The sequence below is a fragment of the Microtus pennsylvanicus genome, chromosome 17 (assembly GCF_037038515.1).
Source record: "Microtus pennsylvanicus isolate mMicPen1 chromosome 17, mMicPen1.hap1, whole genome shotgun sequence".
NCBI classification, from domain to species: domain Eukaryota; kingdom Metazoa; phylum Chordata; class Mammalia; order Rodentia; family Cricetidae; genus Microtus; species Microtus pennsylvanicus.
The window spans coordinates 2970857-2992829 of NC_134595.1; the positions used below are offsets into that span (position 1 = coordinate 2970857).

Genomic DNA, 21973 nt, shown 5'->3' on the forward strand with positions numbered 1-21973 from the left:
AACGAAAAGGTTTAACCACAGTTCGCTAAGGCATCTAAGGCCTTGCTGGTGACCTGTGAGATTTCCCCCTAGAGCTTTCTTGTTCTCTGTTCAAACCCCTGGACCTAATATTCCCTAATACAAAATTTCTTAAATGCATGGTAGAGAATATTTTCTTAAGCAATCTCCATGCAGTGATGTGCTCCATAGTGAAGTGAGTAAGGAACTCTTGTCTGTAGTAATATGGGCGGCGGCAGGGTTGCGTCCCCAAACACCCCAAGCCGTCTGCCCTGCTCGGCTAGCTTATGCCCCAAATAATAAAAGAATAAAAAATTATTCTTTTAAACACTGCTCTGGCCCATTTCTAATCATCTGTGTAGCGCCCCTAGGTGCGCTTACCGGGAAGATTCTAGCCTAAGTCCATCCTGGGTCGGAGCTGGGGCATGGCGTGCGTCTTCCCTGGAGCGGGTAGCATGGCGTATCTCTGAAGGCGTCTGCTCTGGAGAGGAGAGCTGTCGAGTCTGACCTCACTTCCTCTTCCTCCCAGCCTTCCCTTCTGTTTACTCCACCCACCTAAGGGTGGGCCTATCAAATGGGCCTAGCAGTTTCTTTATTGCTTAAACAATGAAATCAACAGATTGATATATGACACTCCCACATCACTTCCCCTTTTTCTGTTTAAACAAAAAAAGGAAGGCTTTAACCTTAACATAGCAAAATTACATATAACAAAACAGTTATCAAGTAAAAATTACATCAGAAACATTCATACATATAACAAAATTGACCGTAAATCTCTATCAATAAAGCAAAATCTATACTAATACAAATTATTCATATCTATATCATATCCCCCTTTAAATGTAAAAGAACATTTATAAACTATATTTGGGAACATGGGCGCAGTTTTTTCTCTCCAAACTGCTTCCTGCTGAATGGGGGCGTCGTTAATGATTTTAGGGTGTAACCTGTGTGCCAGGTTTATCTCAGTTGGCAGTTGAGCAAGGCAATTTTCTGAAGATGTTCACAGCAACCCTTCAGGAGGACGTGGTCCATCATACCAAATCGGAATTGAAGAAATCCATAGAGTCTCATCCTCTGTGAAAACAAAAGTAGACTCTCTCCAAAGCATCATATCCTTAGATCCAAATTTCGAAATCATAATACCCTTATATCCATTCTGGTTTAGCTTGGCAGCCCATATAATGAAATGTCTCTCTGTACTTAGCTCCTTCACAGTCAAAAATTTTAAAGAAAACACAATAATACAAAGAATCCAGACTCTCTGTGAATTTTTCATCTTTACGCGGCTTATTTTTACTCTATCACTTTACTTTATTCTGTCTCTTTAAAGACTTTACCTTTTTTTTTTTTAACCATTAACTTTATTTTCTATATTCTTTTTCTTCTCTCTCCCAAGCCAACGTACATTCATCCAACAGTGTGACTCGTTTAGCGGTCTGAATCTGTCCTATTGTGAATCTGCAATTTTTTACTATCCAGGAGCACTTTTGATCTACGCCTTTAAATCACTAGGCGCTTAAGAATCTAAGCTGAGACATTCCTAGGTTAAGTTTTTGTTTTCTGAGCGCACATCTTTGACTTGGAATAACCCTGTAGACCAGGCTGTCTTTGAACTCTCAGAGATCCGCCTGTCTCTGCCTCCCAGGCATTGGGATTAAAGGTGTTTGCTCCTACACCTTGAACTCAGAGATCTGTTCGTCTCTGCCTTCTAGGCACTGGGATTAAAGGCGTGTGCTACCACACCTTGAAGTTTACTTGAGGTTTACTTTAAGAATTTTAACTTTTAGTCTGCATATATTTTTAACACACTTTAAACCATTCAGAAATTTTCTGTCTTTGAATCTCTCTTTACTGTATATCTCTCTTTTTCAGACCACAAGAGCCTTTAATTTACCAAGCAATATCAGTAGGACTAAAGGCGTGGATTTGCCAGCTAGATCCAGTCCATTCCTTAGCTTTCCAGCCTCATGGCTGGTGTACAGGCTGCAGCCATGTTTATAGCCACACCTGGCTTTTCAAGGTCCCTGCCAGCCAGCGAGCTACAACAGACAATACTCAAGTCCTCTCTCGGTAGCCGGCCCTCCTGCCTCAAACAGTCAGAGTTTGGCCTGGCAGGATGGCCCAGAAAGCCGGCATTTTTAAACGGGCAGCTTTTTTCCTGCTACGGCTGAAAACTGAAAAGCATGCGTTCAGCTTTTCGTCAACACCGTTTAAGTGTTTCGTGGCAGGACCTCTTAATGAGCTGCAGGGTTTTGCAGCTGAAGCTGAGTCAGGAAGCCTCTTGGGGCTACCAGGTAGGAGCAGCACTCAGCACTTTAATTCTGAGACTGAGCGTGTAGCACAGAAATTCTTTTCATCCAAGTTACATCCAAATCTGACACGCAGAGCACTGCGCAGTCTGAAAACACGTCTCTGTATGGCAGCAGGAATCGGCCATGCTCTTCCGCCTGCCTAAGCCTGATTCTGCCTTCTGCCCAGGAGCAGGCGGGGAGCTCTGAGTCATCGCACGGTCTCAGAGCACTCTCCTTCAGATCCCAAGTGGGAACACAAACATAAAGCCAGAGTTTGCACTGGCGGCACAGCCCCAGGAAGCCACGCTTTAAAATGACACAGCGTTTTTTCTGCTGCTGTTGCCGAATCAGGAAATCTCTCTACAGCACGCCACCAACAAACAGCAAAAATCTGTGTTAAACTCTCTCTCCATTATTTTTAAGCCTTCTCAGGTTTTTTAAGTGGGTTTAGTTAGCCACACGTCTGGGCGTCATTTGTAGTAATATGGGCGGCGGCAGGGTTGCGTCCCCAAACACCCCAAGCCGTCTGCCCTGCTCGGCTAGCTTATGCCCCAAATAATAAAAGAATAAAAAATTATTCTTTTAAACACTGCTCTGGCCCATTTCTAATCATCTGTGTAGCGCCCCTAGGTGCGCTTACCGGGAAGATTCTAGCCTAAGTCCATCCTGGGTCGGAGCTGGGGCATGGCGTGCGTCTTCCCTGGAGCGGGTAGCATGGCGTATCTCTGAAGGCGTCTGCTCTGGAGAGGAGAGCTGTCGAGTCTGACCTCACTTCCTCTTCCTCCCAGCCTTCCCTTCTGTTTACTCCACCCACCTAAGGGTGGGCCTATCAAATGGGCCTAGCAGTTTCTTTATTGCTTAAACAATGAAATCAACAGATTGATATATGACACTCCCACATCACTTGTCCTTTGACTAAAACGAATGAGGGAGAAGAGACACGTACCCATATTAAGTTATTGCCATTACAATGTTCTATAATTATCTCCAAATTGTGATGTGTACAATCAAACGTTCACTTGTGGCTCGCATATCTGCAGCTTAGATGATTGTCTATCCTGGACTCAGATAAACTTGCTTCAAAGCTATGAATGTATCCCTGTGCCCCAATATCTCCCAGCATCCTCAGACCACGGGGTGCCTGAAGCAGGTGTGTTGCACAATGAGAGAGGCCCTCCCTCCCACCCGAAGACTCTAAACATATGCTGATTAGAAGGCTCTCTTGAGGCACAACACATCTTTTTGCAGAATTTTATCATAGAAGATTTCCACATTCTTCCACGGGACTTGAAGAAGTTTTAGAGGGAGTCTGCTGGTTGGTTTAGTTAGTTCCTAAAAATAGTATAAACAGAGACTGCGCTTCTGTTTTCCGGACACCCAGACCAAATAGTCACCCAAAAACTCTATTAATTACAACACTGTTTGACTGATGGCTCAGGCATATTTCTAGCTAGCTTTTATATCTTAACCCATTTCTATTATTTTATATTTTACCATGAGGCTTATGGTTTACCGGTAAGGTACTCCCATCTTTCTCCTTCAGCAGCTACATGGTGCCTCTCTGACTCTGCCTTGTTTCTTTCTGCATTCAGTTTAGTTTTCCCACCTAGCTCTGTTTTGTCCTTTCTATAAGCCAGAACTTCTTTATTAGCCAATGGTAATAAAACATATTCATAGCATTCAGAGGAGAATCCCACAAAAGAGCCTTATTTGGATACAACCAAGGCCAGACAGATCTCCTCAAGAGTACTGAGCATGCTGTGACCCTACTGTGCAGTTATCCAAGGATGTTCCATGTTAGTCAATGTAGCTTCTGCCTCCCAAGCTGTAGGCAGGATGGTGAGGAGAGCAGGGCAGGTCCTATGCCAGGATGCTCAGCCCTGTTTGATATTGGCATTTGGTTTATGTTTGCTTCCATCCTTGATGCTGCACTCTTTTCAAGAGGTTAGCCTGGAACACCAAGTATTTCTGATCCAAAAATATTGGAAGTAGATTACCTAAGATCCCAGCTTCTAAATGGGCTACTCTGTCTAGGATTGCAATTCCTTGTAGATAATTGAATGATTACAATTATACATTTGTTCTTGCATCTTTCATTCATAAAAAAGCATGTGACTAGGTGGCTCAGCTGGTAAAGGCAATTTCAGCACAAGCCTGGTAACCAGAGTTTGTTCCCTAGGATCGCAGAAGAGTGGAAGGAGAGAACCAGTTCCACAAAATTTCCTATTTCCACATGCCACATAGCCACCCTCATCCCCACCACACACACACACACACACACACACACACACACAAAATGCAATTCATATATTTTAAAGTGTGTGTACTTGTGTTTCAACAACTGAATTATTGTACGTAAAATATTTGTGATATTTGGGTATGAAATGGATGTTTGTTTTGAAACACAGCGTCACTATGTAGCTCTGCCTTGCCTAAAATGTTCTGTGCAGACCAGTCTAGTCTTGAAGTGACAGAGATTTGCCTCTACCTCTCGAATACTGGGCTCAAATTTATCTACCTTCACACCCATCTCTCTGATCTACTTTTATAACATGAAAGAGTAAACACAAATCATAAAGACCCATCATTTCTCAACACTAGCAAAGACAGGTCCTAATTTTAAAAAATGTAGCTATCTGAATTATAAAATACCAACATATATACAAAAAGTATTATGTTCATTTCATATTTATTAGTTATTTTAATAAAAATAAAACAAGTATTATAAATATGATTAATGGTATACTGTATGATGCTCTGATGTCTTTTATTATTTAGATTTACTTGTTTTCAGAGGAGGAGATCACTGTAGTTGTTTTGTTTGTTTGAAACAGACTCTCATGGAGTCCAGGTTTGTCTGAAACTGCCATGTAGTTTGGGACTCTTCAGCCCCCTTCGCCCAAGGATTCCAAGTACGCCATTCCAGATAGAAACGATAATGCTGACTTTGTTTACCTGGTGTTTTAAGCTCTGATCCAACATTACATTAAGGTAATTTTTTTTATGGCACAGGGCAGTGAAGAATAGTTGTTATCAGATCCTTGTTTTGGGATGTTAGTTCAACCTTTTACTTATCAAAATCTGATTTTTTTCTGGTATGTTGTTCATGTAGCTACTCTTACTTTTGCTAATTTGCTCCTCCTACCAGCTTTTAGTGAGAGGGGATGCTTTACAACAAATAAGAAAAAAAATTCAAATATGAATAATTTCTACAATTTTCTTCACCCTTGTCAGTGGTTAAAATCTAACTAATATGGATAGCTGTCACCTTTGAAAGATCATCATAAAGATATAAATTTAAAATAGTTACTCTTGAACCAACTATAATCTACATTTATGTTTTTCTTCCTTTGAAAGCACATGCCAACATTGCCTACATTTTGCTCTCTGTGGCGTTTCTCCTACTTTTGCTAACATTGCCTCATCGTGTTTCATTCTAGGCAAATTAGTTCAGAGCTATGAAAGCATAAACACAAGCAGCATTATACAAAAAGAATAGGTTATAGTAAAAAAATATATACATAGATATAGATACACACACACACACACACACACACACACACACACACATATATATATATATATATATGCAGGCAATAACAATTTTTTTAAAAAACAGGCAATGAATTTGAAGGAGATGCAGGAGGGATACATAGGAGGATATGGGAGAGAAGGAAAGAAAGGGGAAAATTATAATCTCAAAAAATTGGAAATAAATAAATAAAATGATCAACAACAAAACATCACTATAATCCCTTGTTCTTTGTTGAAAGGTATACATTTCCCAGTGGGAAAAACAATTTAAAAAATCATTGGCCCACATGTAGATCACCACGTTCTGCTAATTTCTGTCCGTTCATTGAAAGATGTGGGGAAAGAAAAGTCACTTGCCCTTATTAAAATGACATCCTCAGGTCCCAACTCACCTGTCTTGTGCCTGCTCATCTTAGGTCTTTTTCATTTCTTTACTCTTGAAAAGACAATCGAAATAAAATGCTGTTGGGAAAAGCCTCTGACCCCCACTGTAGGAGAATGCTCACATTCTGAATTTTATATAATCCAATTGACCAAAAACCTTTCATGCTTATAATAGCAACCTAAGGCTTTTTTAAGAAAATTAAAAAAAAAAATCAGAAAACTAAGTGTCTTTCAGGAATCCTATCCTTTCACTGTAGTGAAATTTTTTTATTATTACAAAAGTTTTATCCTTTAAATTTATCCTTAGAATTTTATCCTTAGAATTTACTTAGGCAAAAATTAACAATAGTTAAGCTTATTATAAAATATCCTGGCAGAAACATCAGGTGTAACTCTTTGCTCTCTATATAAAAATTACATTCGTTCTTTTCTTAAAACCCTTTGCTTGAGTTTTTGTAATTGACAGAATGATTGTATGTGAAACATAATTCTTGCATAAAGTAAGCCGCTCACAACACAGGCTAATTACACATTTGGGAGGCAAGGCAGAGACATTCACATTTGCTCCTGCTGAGCCCCAAGCATGGCATTTAATGAAATGAGGGCCATAAAAGGTTCAGCATGGATGCTTTCAGGTCTGGCCTGGGCTTCTGGGAAATTGAGCATTGGCCCTGTGGGCTGCTGCATTCCCCCAGGATTTAAAAGGCTGGGTTATTACCTCTCGCGTGTGTGAATCAAGCACCACTTTGCAATACAGGACATTTGTGTGTCTAGAGATGGCCCTATTTGAAATACTCTTAAACTAATAACATGGATGCCTCCCTGCCCGTCCATCTTCCTGCTGATTTTCCTGCCTCTCACATGAAAATATTACTTTGGGTATTTGTTTTATAAACGGGGTTATGTACAACAAGGTCTATGGAGACACCTCCGGTTCCTATTTCTTGTTCTTAAACACCACCTCTTCACATAGCATAAGTAAACAGAAAGAGGCTTCCATGTTGTTCCAATGGTTTGACAAACTATGTGTTTTGTAAACCGGCCATTTTGCATTATATGGTGTTCAGTACATAGAATATGCTTGGTGGAAAATTCCTGAAAGACTCTAATTTGCAAAGAGTAACTTTTGTGAGTCATGTTAGAGTAGCCCCAATTCCTCTCTGAGTTCCAACTGCAACAGGTTATTTGTTGTGTCTGTATATCTCTGCTCTTCTATTTCCATTCTATATATACTCTGATATGTTTTAGATATACATATATATATGTATATATATATATATCCTTTAATAGGATATAGAATATATAAATAAAATTACAGAGAATTAAAAATTAATGAAGTAACTGTGTTCAAGGAATAACATGTACCATCTTATATCATCATCCATCATGGTATGTTTATCATCCTATATGATATATATTATAAACATGCTATACTATAGGAGCTTGAAGATAATTTTTACAAAAGAGAGGAAAAATGACTAACATTATAACTGGTTGTGATAAAACATTAAAATACCTTGTAGAATTGGTTTAAACTTTATTTGCAAATTTTTTGCATTTGCTTTTTTTCTTTCTTAGTTAAAACAATGTTTACATATTCATGGATGCAGTGGTTTCAAAAATGAAAACTACAATATACTATTTGGCTATGGATTCAATCTAGTACATTGTACTCACAAAAATAAACCCATAAGGTTTAATAGAACAATATAGAAAGTACCAGAATGAGTTTCAGTCTTGACAAATATTATTTAATAAAACTTTTTGTAAGTGTGCTTGTGTGTGTCTGTCAAGTCTATCTGTCTGCATGTGTGCATGTGTGTTTGCATATTTTCATACAGGTGAATGGACCAATAGATGAATACATGTAGATGAATAGACAGATAATATAGCTTTGGGTACAGGATCACAGTGCTTCTAAAACCTTGGTACCATGAATATTTCTTTGTGATGCTGACTTTCAATCTGAGGGAACTGATGGAGTTTAAAAACATAAACGCATGCATACAATATGTACATACCACATGCAGTCGAGAGAATTAAATACTGCATATAATAAATCTAATAACATGTATTATGTACAGTTTCCAAATAGGGTAGATACATAGGTGTCCATATGTACACGCATGCCTTTAAAGGTATCTTTTCCATTCCCATAGTTAGCAGTATAATGATGTAGAAAACATTTTTATATGCCGTACCTTCTTTCTACAAACATTCCTTTCACAGTAATTCAGTAATATTGGAAAGACATAAAATACAAAGGAAATAGCGGCACTCCTATTGGAGTAAACCTCGACCACTACTCTGGGGACACTACATAGTGCAGAATTCTTGTGTCCAGCCAGAGTGGGATGGCGTCTGTGTGTGTGCAGCGTGTGTGTGGCACAAGTGAAGCATGAAGCACGCTGCACACAAAGTTTGCCTCACATCTTATGTCAATATTATTTTATACAATGGTATATGTACATTTAATAAGTAAAAAGTAGCAATCATGTTAGTATAGCTAGCCTGGTGGACTTTACTTGATGGTCACATCGTTTGGTCTTAGAGTCTTGTACAAGTGATATGAGGCAATCAGAAGGAAGTTGTACCAATTAATGTAGCATTTCCTTTCATATTCTCAGCTCTGCTCATCTCACAAAAAAAATGAATACCTGCCTTCAGGAATCCGCTGTCATCTAACTGTAAACACAGGCGAGTGTATGACTGCAATCGTCTATTTTAACCACACGTTGGTCGTGAACTTGTGCTCTGAAGACCTGCCCACTTGCAGGGTGTTTATTGTCTTGGGACTTGAAAACATATCCGTAGTAGCAATATAACCAACAACATCTTTTATACTTTCTAGACCCAGGCATTTTTTAAAATCTGGCTTCATTTGGTAGTGTTAATTCAAGACCAGTGGTTTCTCAACTGAATGTAATTCAATCATAGATGACTTCTGACAAGGCCTGCGGCCTTTTCAGTTAGCACAGCTGGGGCAGAAACACTACTGAGGTTATAGGGATGTGTTAACTACAATGCATAGAGCCCACAGAGCCTCAAATGTCAGTTGTGCAAAGGTTGAGGCCCAAACTGAGTATTCTGTGTAGTTAGTCCCTAGCAAGTGCTGGAACTTTGAATTTAGGAATACATAGTGGGGCATTTTGAGTATCTATCGCAGCCTAGCCTTGGGACTATTGAGGACTTTGTGTCCAGAAATGACCTCAGTGAAAAGCTATAAAAGATAACGAGAAGGTAAATTAAAAGTGTGATTCACAAGCTTCCCCTACTACACTAGTATTTTTATGGGGAGCTGCAGCTATCTGTAGAAGGAAAAGGCAGGGGTCCTCCTAACACAGGTGGGAGGATATCTTGCTGAAAGCCAGGAAGCCAGGAGCATCTGCAGTCTGAATGTGACATTGCCCTCAGCTTGACCATGTTTCTGATGACCTTCATCATTCACTGCAGAACGTCGCTTGACAAGGTTTGAGCTTAATTTTTAGAGTTGCTTGTTTGAACCAAGTATGAGGCATTCGGTATATTGATTTTTGTCTTTGTACATTAGGTAAAGGAACATTTATTTCTAAGAAAGGAAATGGCTGTGTTAACTACTATAATGGCTTCCGTCACCCCTGGGAATTCGCCATCATTAGAAACCACTAATTATGACTCGAGCCCGTTAAAGCATAGCAAAGATGGGAGCAGAACTGGAGCTGGTAGAGAAGATAAATTGCGTGTGCTTTACTTTCACTATAGGAATCTATCTCGAGATGTCCTGTGACTGTGTGATGTCATGACGGGCCACAGCTCTGGGCCACATGGATGTGTAGTGGCGCCGTCGTAAAGGGTCAGGCATGCTGCTCACACTTGTAATCCCAATTTACGTGAGTTTCAGGCTAGCCTGAGCTACAGAATGAAAACCTGTCATTTCAAAAAGAAAAGAAAAAAGAGAGAAAAGAAACAAAAAGATTAAAAAAGAGACAAAAATAAACCCAGAAGTGGAAAGTAAAATTGTGATTACCGGGTGATGAGGAGACTAGAAAGGTATTGGTCAAAACGTACCAAATTTCGGTTCACAAAGGAGTGATCTAGAGACTACTTCATTACCTGGATGGTGACTATAATTCTATAATTTATAGCAATGTATGGAACTCTTAAAATTCACTGAAAACAGGCTTAAGGGATATTACTCCCACTACCTTCAAAATATGTATCTGAGGTAATGCTTATGTTAATAAGTTCAGTTTTTTATGTATACATGTTACGTATACATGTTTACTATGTATACATTGTGTGGTGTGTGTGTGTGTGTGTGTGTGTGTGTGTGTGTGTGTGTGTGTTTACGTGGTGCTCTGGATCCTAACTAATGTCTGTATGCTTGGACAGCAGGCACTTTTTAAAAATTAAATTTATTGATATATTTTAAACCGTAGCTGGTTTCCCCTCCCTCCTCTCTTACCATTCCCTCCCCCTTGTCTCCTTTGCTCTCCTCCTCCACTAATCCATTCCTCCTCTGTTTCAGTTAAGATAGGGGCAGGCCTCCCATGGGTATCAACCAAGTATGGCATATCAGGTTTCAGTAAGACTAAGCACCTTCCCTTGTATTAAGGCTGGGCAAGATAACCCAGTGTGAGGAATAGGGTCCTAAAAGCCAGCCAAAGTATTAGGAACAACTGCTGCTCCCACTGTTAGGAGTCCTACAAGTAGACCAAGCTACACAACTGTCACATATATAGAAGGGCCTAGGTTAGTCCCATGCAGGTTCCATGGTTATTGGTTCAGACTCTGAGCATCTATGAGCCCAGGTTAGTTGATTCTGTAGGTTTTCTTGTGGTTTCCTTGACTCCTCTGGCTGGTAAAATCCTTCTTCCCTCTCTTCAGCAGGATTCCCTGAGATTGGCCTAATGTTTGGCTGTGGGTCTCTACATCTGTTTCCAACAGTTAACTGGATGAAGGCTCTCTGATGACAACTGGGGTCCTCACTAATCTATGGGAATAGCAGCATATCTTTAGTCATCATTATGTTGACATTTGGGTCCACCCTAGGTCTCTGGGCCATTCAGACTCCGGGTCCTAGCACTCCAGGCAGTGTGGGAGGTAGAATCACTATTGTGACATGGGTCTGAGGCTGGACCAATCATTGGTTGGCCACTCCCTCAGTTTCTGCACCACCGTTATCCCAGCATCTCCTGTAGACAGGACAGACTGTTGATCTAAAGTTGTGTGGCTGATTGGTATCTCAGTTCCTCCACTGAAAGACTTCTGGGTCATAGGAAATGGCCAGTTCAGACTCCATATCCACTGTCAGCAAGCATTTTTTCCACTGAACCATATTCCCAGCCTTATATTCATAAGCACATAATATACACACTATAAATATATACATTTATCATTTAATAATAACTTTATAGCATGGCTGGTATCATCTGTAATCAGAGATCATGGATAAATGTCAGTGCTTTTGTGAAAATGTCTATAGAATATTAGACATGTAATAAACAGTTTATGACCTTTTACTAAAAATAAATATAATTGGAGTGAGGAGTCATGCTGCCTGGACATCACAAAGCTTCGGTATTTGTGATCTGGTAGCACAGTGCCTGGCTACTATGCACCATGATTCCTTCGTCTTTAAAATGGCCCTGATAACGAATAAACCTTTAGAGTCATCATGAAGCTAAGTGTTTTAACCCGTGTCAGGTACTCGTAGTGGGTCAACTCCATCATCGTTAGCCCCTAGCTTGTTGTTTTTATTGTATTTCTGGCTCTCACAGGTCAGGAACTTAACTTTGAAATGAAAAGGTAGCCATAATTCAACATGGTTTCTGTTTCTGCAGTTTGATAAAAATTAAAAGTATGAATACGCATAAAACAATCATGGCTGTTGGTCAATCATAGCTGTCAATCTTACTCGTTGTCAAGTGAAACCTCCTTGATCATGAACTATGTGAACTGAAGGTGCAGTCGTACACCACATGGTATCACACGCTACACACTTGCCGCACAAGGTTATGTATCCTAGGAGTACATTTATCTGCTCATGTCCCCATCTAGAACAATGTATAACTATATTTCTAAAGCAAATTAGTTTTTTTAAAACAATTTTCTGTTTGTAGTAGTCAAAGAACTTTCTAGTTTTACTTCCTAAAATATTCAGAACATACAGTGCGAACAGTTGTCCTTTAATTTATAGTTTATTTCTGTATAACTTTATTAGACTTAAGTTAACCCAACCCCAGAGAGGCCCAGAAACACAAGTGACTGTAAAATGTTATGTATTCTAAATTAGGCAGATTGGAAGACAATGTTGAAGGCTGTGTTTACATTTACTGTTGAGCTCTGACGTTCCAATGAGGGGGGAAAAAACAAACCAGCAACCGGAAATGTTAACTTTGAAATTGCTGTTTCCTTCTTAGCTAATACAATGACGAATATACATATATATGCATATATTATATGTGTATATGTATATATGTATATGCATATATAATACATTATAGTATCTATATAACCCTACAATAGATTTATTAAATTAAGCAACGAAGTTTCCTTCCTTTGAACAACCTTTTGTCAGCGTATTACCAATAAACCTCATTCACAGTGGAAGCAATTGAAAGAATCATTTCTTTACAAGTTAAATGTGGGTTCTTGTCTTTTTTGTTCAGAGTGGAAAATGTCAGGTCAGTGGATCTGGCTATGATCAGACCCCTTAATCCTATTTTAATTATGGGTTCTCTGCTACTTCTGATTTTATATGAATTTGAGACTGACATTCAGACATTCATGACAATGTTTTAAATACACAGTTTTACAGAGGAGTCACCTCAAAGCGACCTTAAGATGAGACTCTCTAGACATAATTACAGAGAGGAAGTAACTGCTTCCCTAGAATGAGTGGATGGTTTTCAGGAATATCTTATTTTCAAATTTTCCAGCTAAGCACTGTGGTGCTTTCACATCCCTGCAAGCTTGAAGTGCGGGGGGGAGGGGGAGCAATGATGCAATGATCATGTACAGCACGCTCAGGTTCTCATGACTGTGTGTCTGAAGACCCTCTGTACCACATATGACTGTCCACATACTTCTCCCAGGAGAGCTGGCCCATAAGCCTGCCTTTGCCACCACAATCCTGGGAGACTAGTTTGCTAGTGGGTATATGTGTCATTTGTCAGAGAGCACATGAATATTTATTGTGCATAATTACTTTTTATGGCAGTCTAAGAACCTATTTACTTTTAGGGGACTCTGCTAAACAATGATATAAGCTTACCACTTGATTTTTGATAAGATGAATTTGAATTCAATAATAGCCATTAAAATGTTTCTAAACTTTAAAATGAAAATTTCCATGTTTGAGTCCTATTGATAGTCTTCACCAATGCTATAGTTTCCATGGCAAAGTATATATCTTAAATTATAAGTGTAATATTTCTCCAAGCTTTTCACAAAATTCTGTATATTAAGCTCTGCATCTTCATTTGCGAGATGAAGATGTGGAGAATAAATGATCTCTAAGAATCTTCTGCAACCTGACGTTCACTGAGTTTAACATCCAGCCTATTTCGTTATTTTAAATATCCAACCGAGTTCCCGAAATGTCTGCAGAATGTTTAAAGTTGTACAACTTGACCTCACAAAGTGGCCTCTTTTTCACCCATAACCAGATTCTATTCCCAGAGAGCACTTTGCTGTGTGGTAGGCATGGTGGTAGCATCTTACAGAGAGATAGAGAGGTAAAGCGACTTGTCTTTATCTGCCAGGAAAATAGCTGTTAGAGGTCCAGCCATTCCGTCTTGTCAACTGCATCTGCTTCAGTCATCCGAGAAGGTGAACTGATATCAACCCTCCTCTCTCACTCTTCCCAACAGAAAGGAGAACCTGACTGCTACATGCTCTCCCTGGAGGCAAGCGAGCAGCTCACCTTGGAGATCCCCCTAAATGATTCTGGCTCCGCTGGCCTCGGAGTTAGCTTGAAAGGGAATAAATCCCGAGAAACTGGAACTGACTTGGGGATTTTTATCAAATCTGTCATCCATGGAGGTGCTGCTTTCAAGGTAAGGATGCGATGCTTGCCTGGGTGCTAGTACTTGGGGATGTAACTGTTGTGCTTGAACCCAGAGAGAGGCCATTGCTAAAAGGATGGGATCTATTGAGACTTTCCTGCTAGACACTGAAAATGCGTGTGAACAGATCTGAGGCCAGTTCCTTGTTTTCATACTTCCTAAAATAATTCTGGAAGCTTATCATGATTCCCATTCTTTTGATTACTCTGTTAAGGGTCCTTTGAATTTATAACTTGGCAGAGTAGCACCTAAAACTATGCCATCAGAAAAGCAAAACTGAAATGAGTTGACATCAAGGCAACAAATGAGAAAACTGTGGTTACAACAAAAGAAAGAAGCAAGCAAGCAAGCAAGCAAGCAAGCTTAGTGGGTTCTAAGAATGACTGTAGAATAAACTAAAAGTCATCCATCGCTCTGTGTACCTGAAGATAATCACAGTGCACTGGACATATTTGCCTTCCAGCACTCGAGTAAGCTGATTCAGTTCCAGAAAGACAGAGAATATTATGGCTATACTTTTTCACATTCGGGTGGACTGAGACCAAAGCTATTAACATGCCACTAATCCAGCACTGCCACTACTGGGTGTCCATGTGACACTGTGGCCAAGGATGTTCACTAGTTGTCTCTCATTTTGTTCCCTGCAGAATCTAGTACATAAGGGCCCTAGGGACTAAATAATGAATGCGCACAAGAGATTGAGAGGAGCAAAGTGATCATAGAGAGGGAAAGCATGTCTGTGGCCCTGACCACCATCTCCTCGTGCCATGGAATGGTATTCTAGCATCCTGCTTGCATCTTTTGCTTGCTCTGTAAACACGGGCAAACTAATCTTCCGAGCTGGCCCCAGTTTCCTCATTTAGGGAGTCAGTAAAGTTTGTAGCGCTTATGTGCCCATACTATTATGGTGACTATGACACAATCCACATAGAGCAGTGGTTCTCAACTTAGGGGTCACAACCCCTTTTGAGGTTTCATATCAGATATCCTGCATAGAAGATATTTGCATTTTGATTCATCAGTAACAAGATTACAGTTATGAGTAGCAATGAAATAATTTTATGATTTTGGAATCACTACAACATGAGGAACAACATTAGGAAGGTTGAGAACCGTTGACATAGACTCTTTGGCTCAGTGTCTACCACAGCCTCTAATGCCTGTTAACCATTGCAAGTGGACTTACTGTTGGCCATGTGTGCCCCCTCGCACACCAAAGCTGAGGATGCCTATTTAGACTTTACAGGAATAGCCAGGTCTTATCCGTGCTTTGTTTATCACTCTCTCCTTATGTCTCCACTTCTGCTGTTCCTTCAATTTAGACTCTCAGCTGATGTCCTCTTTCTTGGAACAGTGGGATTTGCACTATGGGTAGGCAATTCTTTAATTTATTCTCCAGCTCAGTTAGCTTTTGTCACATGATCAATAATCATAAAAGTTCTTAATGAGTAAGGTTTTATTTTGCTCATGGCTCTGCAGGGCAATTCCTAATGGTGGTGGAGGTTCTGATGCAGGCTGGGTGTTTTCTGTCACACTATACGCAGATCTGTAGGAGGAGGGCCCACTTGTTCATCCTGGCTGGGTGTTTTCTTTCACACTGTAGATCTGTAGGAGGAGGGCCCACTTGTTCGTCCTGGCTGGGTGTTTTCTGTCACACTGTAGATCTGTAGGAGGAGGGCCCGCTTGTTCGTCCAGGCGGCGGTAGCCTGGAGATAACCACACAGGGATTGTATTCATTAAAACACTGCTTGGCCCATTAGCTCTGACTTCTTACTGGCTGACTCTTATGTTAATATAACCCATTTCTATTAATTTGTGTATCACCATGATGTCATGGCCTATAGGCAAAGTTCTAGCATGTCTATCTCTGGTGGTGGATCCATGACGATTCTCTCCCTCTGCCTTCCTTTTTCCCAGCATGCCATTTAGTTTTCCCTGCCTACCTAAGTTCTGTCCTATCAATAGGCCCAAAGCAGTTTCTTTATTAACCAATGAATGCAACACAAAGGCAGAAAAAGACCTCCTACATCATTGAGTCTATGGCAGGGAAGAACAGAACTAGGCAGGGAAAGCTAGGCTGTATGCTAGGAGAAGAAGGGCAGTCAAGGAGCAGCCATGGATCCACTGGAGACAGATGCTGCCATGTGGTGACCTATAGATTAATAGAAATGGGTTAAATTAATATAAGAGTTAGCCAATAAAAAGTTAGAGCTAATGGGACAAGCAGTGTTTTAATTAATACAGTTTCTGTGTGGTTATTTCCAGGCTAAGCTAGCTGGGTGGCTGGGACAAACAAGCAGGCCCTCCTTGCAGCATAGGTCTACAGACATATTATGTTCCACATATTTTACCAACCCTTTGAGAGCAGGCTAACAGATACCAGAGGGCTAGCTGCAATAGGAAATGCCTTGCAATGCCTGGACTCTGAAGTGCTCCATTGTTGCACCACATATACAAAACTCGTCAGAATCGTCATTAGACTGAACCTAAGGTCTTGGACTGAAAATCATTGTCCTCACAGGGGAGCTGGCAGAAGTGTGAGTGCAGAGACTGACCAAGCAATGAGGTCTATGTGAGTGCAGAGACTGACCAAGCAATGAGGTCTATGTGAGTGCAGAGACTGACCAAGCAATGAGGTCTATGTGAGTGCAGAGACTGACCAAGCAATGAGGTCTATGTGAGTGCAGAGACTGACCAAGCAATGAGGTCTATGTGAGTGCAGAGACTGACCAAGCAATGAGGTCTATGAATGAATCTCCAATACCCTCTAATGGGTCTCAGATAGCACGGAAGGGAAACAGAGGGACAATAATAGCAACAAACATTGACATCCATCATACTTCCTGCTTGTATATGCCAGGCACCACGATAAGTATTTAAAATGGATTCTCCAATTTTATTCTTCATTTTCACATTTTTATTATGTCATTTTATCAAAAAGCAGTGATTTCAGGGCTCTATTCTTATGAGATGATCCAGACTTGCCAAATATAGCATCAGACTTCATAGCCTGTGCTACACTGCTTTAGCATGAAGATACTTTTCAGTACATCTAAGTGTGTGCCTGAATGCAGGGGCTACTTCCTGGCACAGCCTTGTATCATGTTCATTCTTCTTAGCAAGCAGTCGAAGTGTGCACTTTGTTCAAGAACAGGTGCTATGTTTGTGGACACCTGCTTGATATTATTCTTCTCCCTCCTAATGGCAGCTCTTTTGTGAAGAGTTTAATCAAAGCAAAGTTGAAAATGAGATGACTTTTTGGAAATTAAAAGAAAACATCTTTGTTTTTTTTTTAAATAGCTTCAGTTCCAGCAGATAGATATTGGTGTGTGGTTCAGTACGCATTTCTGATTGTGACAATGAGCAACCCCTTACCTGAGCAGACTCTCATAGTCCCATTCCTTGCTGCGAGATTTCACTTTCTGTTTATGTACACTTCCTTCCTGACACACCATTGAAACCACTGGACAGCATAGTTATAACAGTAGTTTTTAACATTAAGAGGCATTGATCATGAATTTAGCCTTGTCATGAATGGTTGGTAGCCATTTGTCTTGTGTATCTCTTTCACTGTGAGCAGTAGAGCTCTGAGCTCTGTTCACAAGGAACCCGATTAAGGGAAAGGAAACTGTATTTTCTCTTTTTCTGCTAGCGCAATAATCCACTGTTACTCCTCAGAAGATTGTCTCCTGTTCCCCAAATCTGGATTAAGTCTTACAAAATTGTCTGGAGACTTTGTTCCTGTCTTGGTTGAAGAGAAACAAATGTAACAGACTGCAGTGTCCCTGAGGTCTGGAAGGTGAGCACAGGGACATCCCTATTAGCATCTGGCCCTAGGATTTTACTTGAAATCAACAAAATGCTTTTTTTCTACTGGAGCCCGATCTTTTTCTCCCAGCATTTCGTTCCACTAATTGGTTCTCAAGGTGGTTCTCCCTTAAGGGAAGGTGGATTGTTGAAAACTAAACTACTTTGAAAAGTATGACCAAATTCTTCCTGTGGATTCTGCCTGCTGTATCCTCCTGGGAGCTTCTGAGGATATAAACAAAGACAGGCTACCCACCAGATGTAAAATCTCAGAATGACTCGGGGTCTGATGTCTCTTGTCTCACCTACCAGGCTACTACTTTCAAGCTTCTCATTTCCTCTTTGAGTTATTTCTAATAAAAAAGGCAATTTTTATTATTGCTATTTGCTACTAAAAGCATACAGATACCCTTGAGTGCACTTTGGGAAACAAGTAGGAACTTGAGCAGGAAGCCAGGGCAAGCTGAATTACAGGTATACCTTGCTCAAAATTATCCAAATACTTAACTAACTCAGAACATGGAAGATACATTTTAAAAAAACAACACCCAAGAAAAATCAGGGAAAAAAGAAAACAAAAGAATGCCCAGAAACTGAGAGGTGATTGAAGAAAGGCACCCTGGTGTCGTCTCTGACCTCCCGTTCATACTGGAGAACAATCTTGCTGACTATGCATACACACAACACTTCTATACACACAAAGGAGCAGGAGAAACAACACCCAGAAATTCTACTTCCAAAAGCCATGCAGTTACAGGCTGTCATGGTATGTGGAGTTCCTTGCAGAGCCTTCTGAAGCATCACTGTGAGCTATCCCACATCATTCACGAAGCAACATGGACCACACCGCGCAGTGCTGCTTCTTGGAGAACTGATGGCGTATGCTTACACAATGCTCTTGTTGCAGGCTGCTACTTGGATTTTCATTTCTTTCATTCCTCCTAGGCATTTGTCCCCAAAGTATAGTGTCATTACTTCTAAAAACAAAATGTAAGAGAATGTGTCTGCTGTGACTAGGATGAAATCAGGAGGTCCTTGAGGATGAGTTTTTCAAATTCCCTTTTGTGGTTGGAATTTCAAGTGAAACTTGTTGTTGCTGTTAAAAGGAAAGAAAAGGTGTCAGTTTTACACTTGGAAAGGTGTTCTCCCTTTTCCAAATTTTCATTAAACCTTCACTTCGTATTTTCTCAAGGTCACTCAATGTCTCCAGTTACTTTGAAGACTCTAGATATTTAATCATTTGCTAAACATTTTCAAGTTCAATGGTTTTTTTTGCTTTTGATGAACCATATACATAGTACATAAAGTTTAATATGTTTTATTATTTATTTTATATTTATTGCTTACACTTAGACTGGTTTTCTTTTACTGCAGTCATTTTTAGAAAAGATCCATCTTTTATTAATTTAGGAGAAACATCAACACTAGCACGGGCTTAGGAAAGAATTCCATGCAGCGCATTACACTAGTTCTGGCTGGCACTTTTTATATTTGAATATGCTGATGTTACGAGTGGAATGCACCCTATTGAAGCCCTGAAATAATAAGATAAAAATTCAAATTTAAGAGTGTTTTTTTTCCTAAGGGAAACAAATGTCATATATCAGGTAGATGGATTATTTAAGGACTCTTAAACAGAGAGAATGCATTTAAAACTGCTACTCTGTATAAAATTAATTTAGCCCAGTTTGTGCTTAATAAATATTACTTGATGATGGTGGAATTAAGTAAAAGGAAAATGCCTAGCATAGCTAATTGCAAATGTGTGCACCCAGAATATGAAATAGACATCATTTAAGTAAGTTGATTCTGTGTGCTCAAGAAATTCGGGATGATTCTTCTCAAAGATGTAGAATTTCATAATCTTTTCATAGTGGATACGAGAATTTTAACTACTGCGAGTATTCACGATGATCAGTTTTCTATGACTAAAGTGAGCTGAGGGGAAGAGCATCCCCAGGAGCGGAAGAGTGGAAGAGTGAGGGCCACAGGAGGATTCCTGTGTCTCGGGAATGCTGAGCATTTAAAGGCCGCCCACCCTCTTAGCAGGAGTCTGGTCAGAGCTCCCAGCCTGAGTAATTTCCACCTCCATTTCTCCCAGTATCTATAAATCAGGGCATATCTATAATTAATGAATCCAAAGGAAGATAAAAGGGACAGCTTTTTAAGGAACACTAATGTTAAATGATTTCTTCAACTCTCCATTTTTCTTAAAATTGATACATTCCCTGCCAGTGAGAGGACTTTGAGGCATCGCTGGTAGTTGACGGCATCCTAACTTGTTCCTCTGAAGGAGGTCCGGGCAGTCTGGGTCGTGAACAGCTACTCAATTCTAAGAACTGAGCACCGATGTGTTATCCCCATTCACAAATGGGCAACTGCAACTTGGAACTGAAAAGCAAATCAAGAGATTTGTAGTCCACATACACAGTAAGAATTTTATGTTAAAAACAAGGGAATCATGAGCCAAATAAGGAAAACACTGGTCAGTCAATTTTCCTCTAAAGCATTGAAACTCTTAGCAGGTGTTAATTCATGTGATCGTGCATGTCATTTTTGAATTTAGACACCAGGACTTCAACCAAAGGTCTCATCACATAACTTCTAACACATTATGGTCTTACTTCAGCCTCCATCATTGCTTTGTTTATAATCTATATCACTTCAATTTTTTGGGGGGGATTTCTAAAAATACAAATAAAAAGTACATTTGGTCTGTGCTGAGCAAGACTTAAAACTGCGTCATTCTGGTGTACATTTTGGATACATCTGATTTCTCTTTAGGCTTGAAAGCACACATGACTTCATGGTGTCAGAGACAAAGGTAATCTGTACAAACTGATCTGTAATGATGGTGTTGTGGGTCTATAAATAATACCCATTAAAAATAGTCTATAACTTAAATGTCCTCCCAAAAGCTCCTGGAAGGATGCAACTGGGAGCTGGTGAGCCCTTCGAGAGGAGGGGCCTGATGGGAGGTGTAAATTCACTAAGAGGAAGCCTTAAAGGGGAAGTGGAGCCTGGCCCTTTCCTTGTATTCTTGTTGCTTTTCCACACACTCAGGCCATATTGTGTTGTCTTTCCATTGACACAACTGTTCCTAGGACAAATCTGAAATTGAGCTAAAACAGCAAATGTATATTAGTGTGGTTATATGTAACATAAGAAGAGAATACCAGGAGAGTACCTCAGGGAGTTGTCATAGAACAAAACTAATAAGCCTTTCCCCCCACCCCTATAACCAGAAACAAAAACAAAAAACAAAAGCATAGAGAAGGGGGAAAAAAAGTAAATACGATAAATTTTTTCAATGGGAAAGATCTTAGAGAGTCTGTCTAATCTGTTCATGCATTCATGCAGAATATTCCTGATTCATGTATAACACATATGCCTTGACAAGCTTTCTTAATCTGCTTTTCTAGGCCAAAATAAATTAGGAGCACAAAATCCGGAAGGAAAAAGGAAGGGGTGGAAAAGGATCCAGAATGACAGGAAACAGGAAGATGTAAAACAAGCACAGAGTGTTATTACCGTGCCGTAGGCCGGTAAATATTTCTGAGACTAAGTCAGGCCTTCTCAAACTTTCTTGCTGCAACAATAATAAGATTTAGTCTGTCTTTAGGAAGCTGTATGTTGCAGGGTTTTTATGTGTGCTCTGTATTTGTCCAGGAGTTTTAAGCAAAAAGGATTAGGCTGTATTTTAAAATCAATGTATCAAAATGATTATGAGTATTCTTGCCCCTATGCTCCAGAGAGGGTCCTTTGGCTTCCTTGCAAATATTTCCATATGCCACAGATGCTGGGACTTTATTGGTCCATTCCATACAAATGGAATGAATCTCCCAAAATGGTACTGCATTAAATCCATTGAAAGAGATGGGGCCAGTACAGAAAAAGTAATCAAGC

The 21973-nt window shown here is 40.0% G+C and overlaps 1 protein-coding gene across 3 annotated transcripts in view; it reads left to right on the forward strand.

Annotated features, from left to right (window-relative positions):
* Pard3b (par-3 family cell polarity regulator beta) overlaps window positions 1-21973 on the forward strand; it is a 1014383-nt gene that overhangs the window by 550815 nt on the left and 441595 nt on the right. For all 3 annotated transcript variants that reach the window (XR_012908166.1, XM_075951370.1, XM_075951371.1), the window contains exon 11: window positions 14066-14251. Coding sequence is in view for 2 of the 3 variants with exons in the window: in XM_075951370.1 (XP_075807485.1) it covers window positions 14066-14251 (186 nt within the window). In the remaining variant the exon portion in view is untranslated. The remainder of the gene's footprint in view (window positions 1-14065; window positions 14252-21973) is intronic.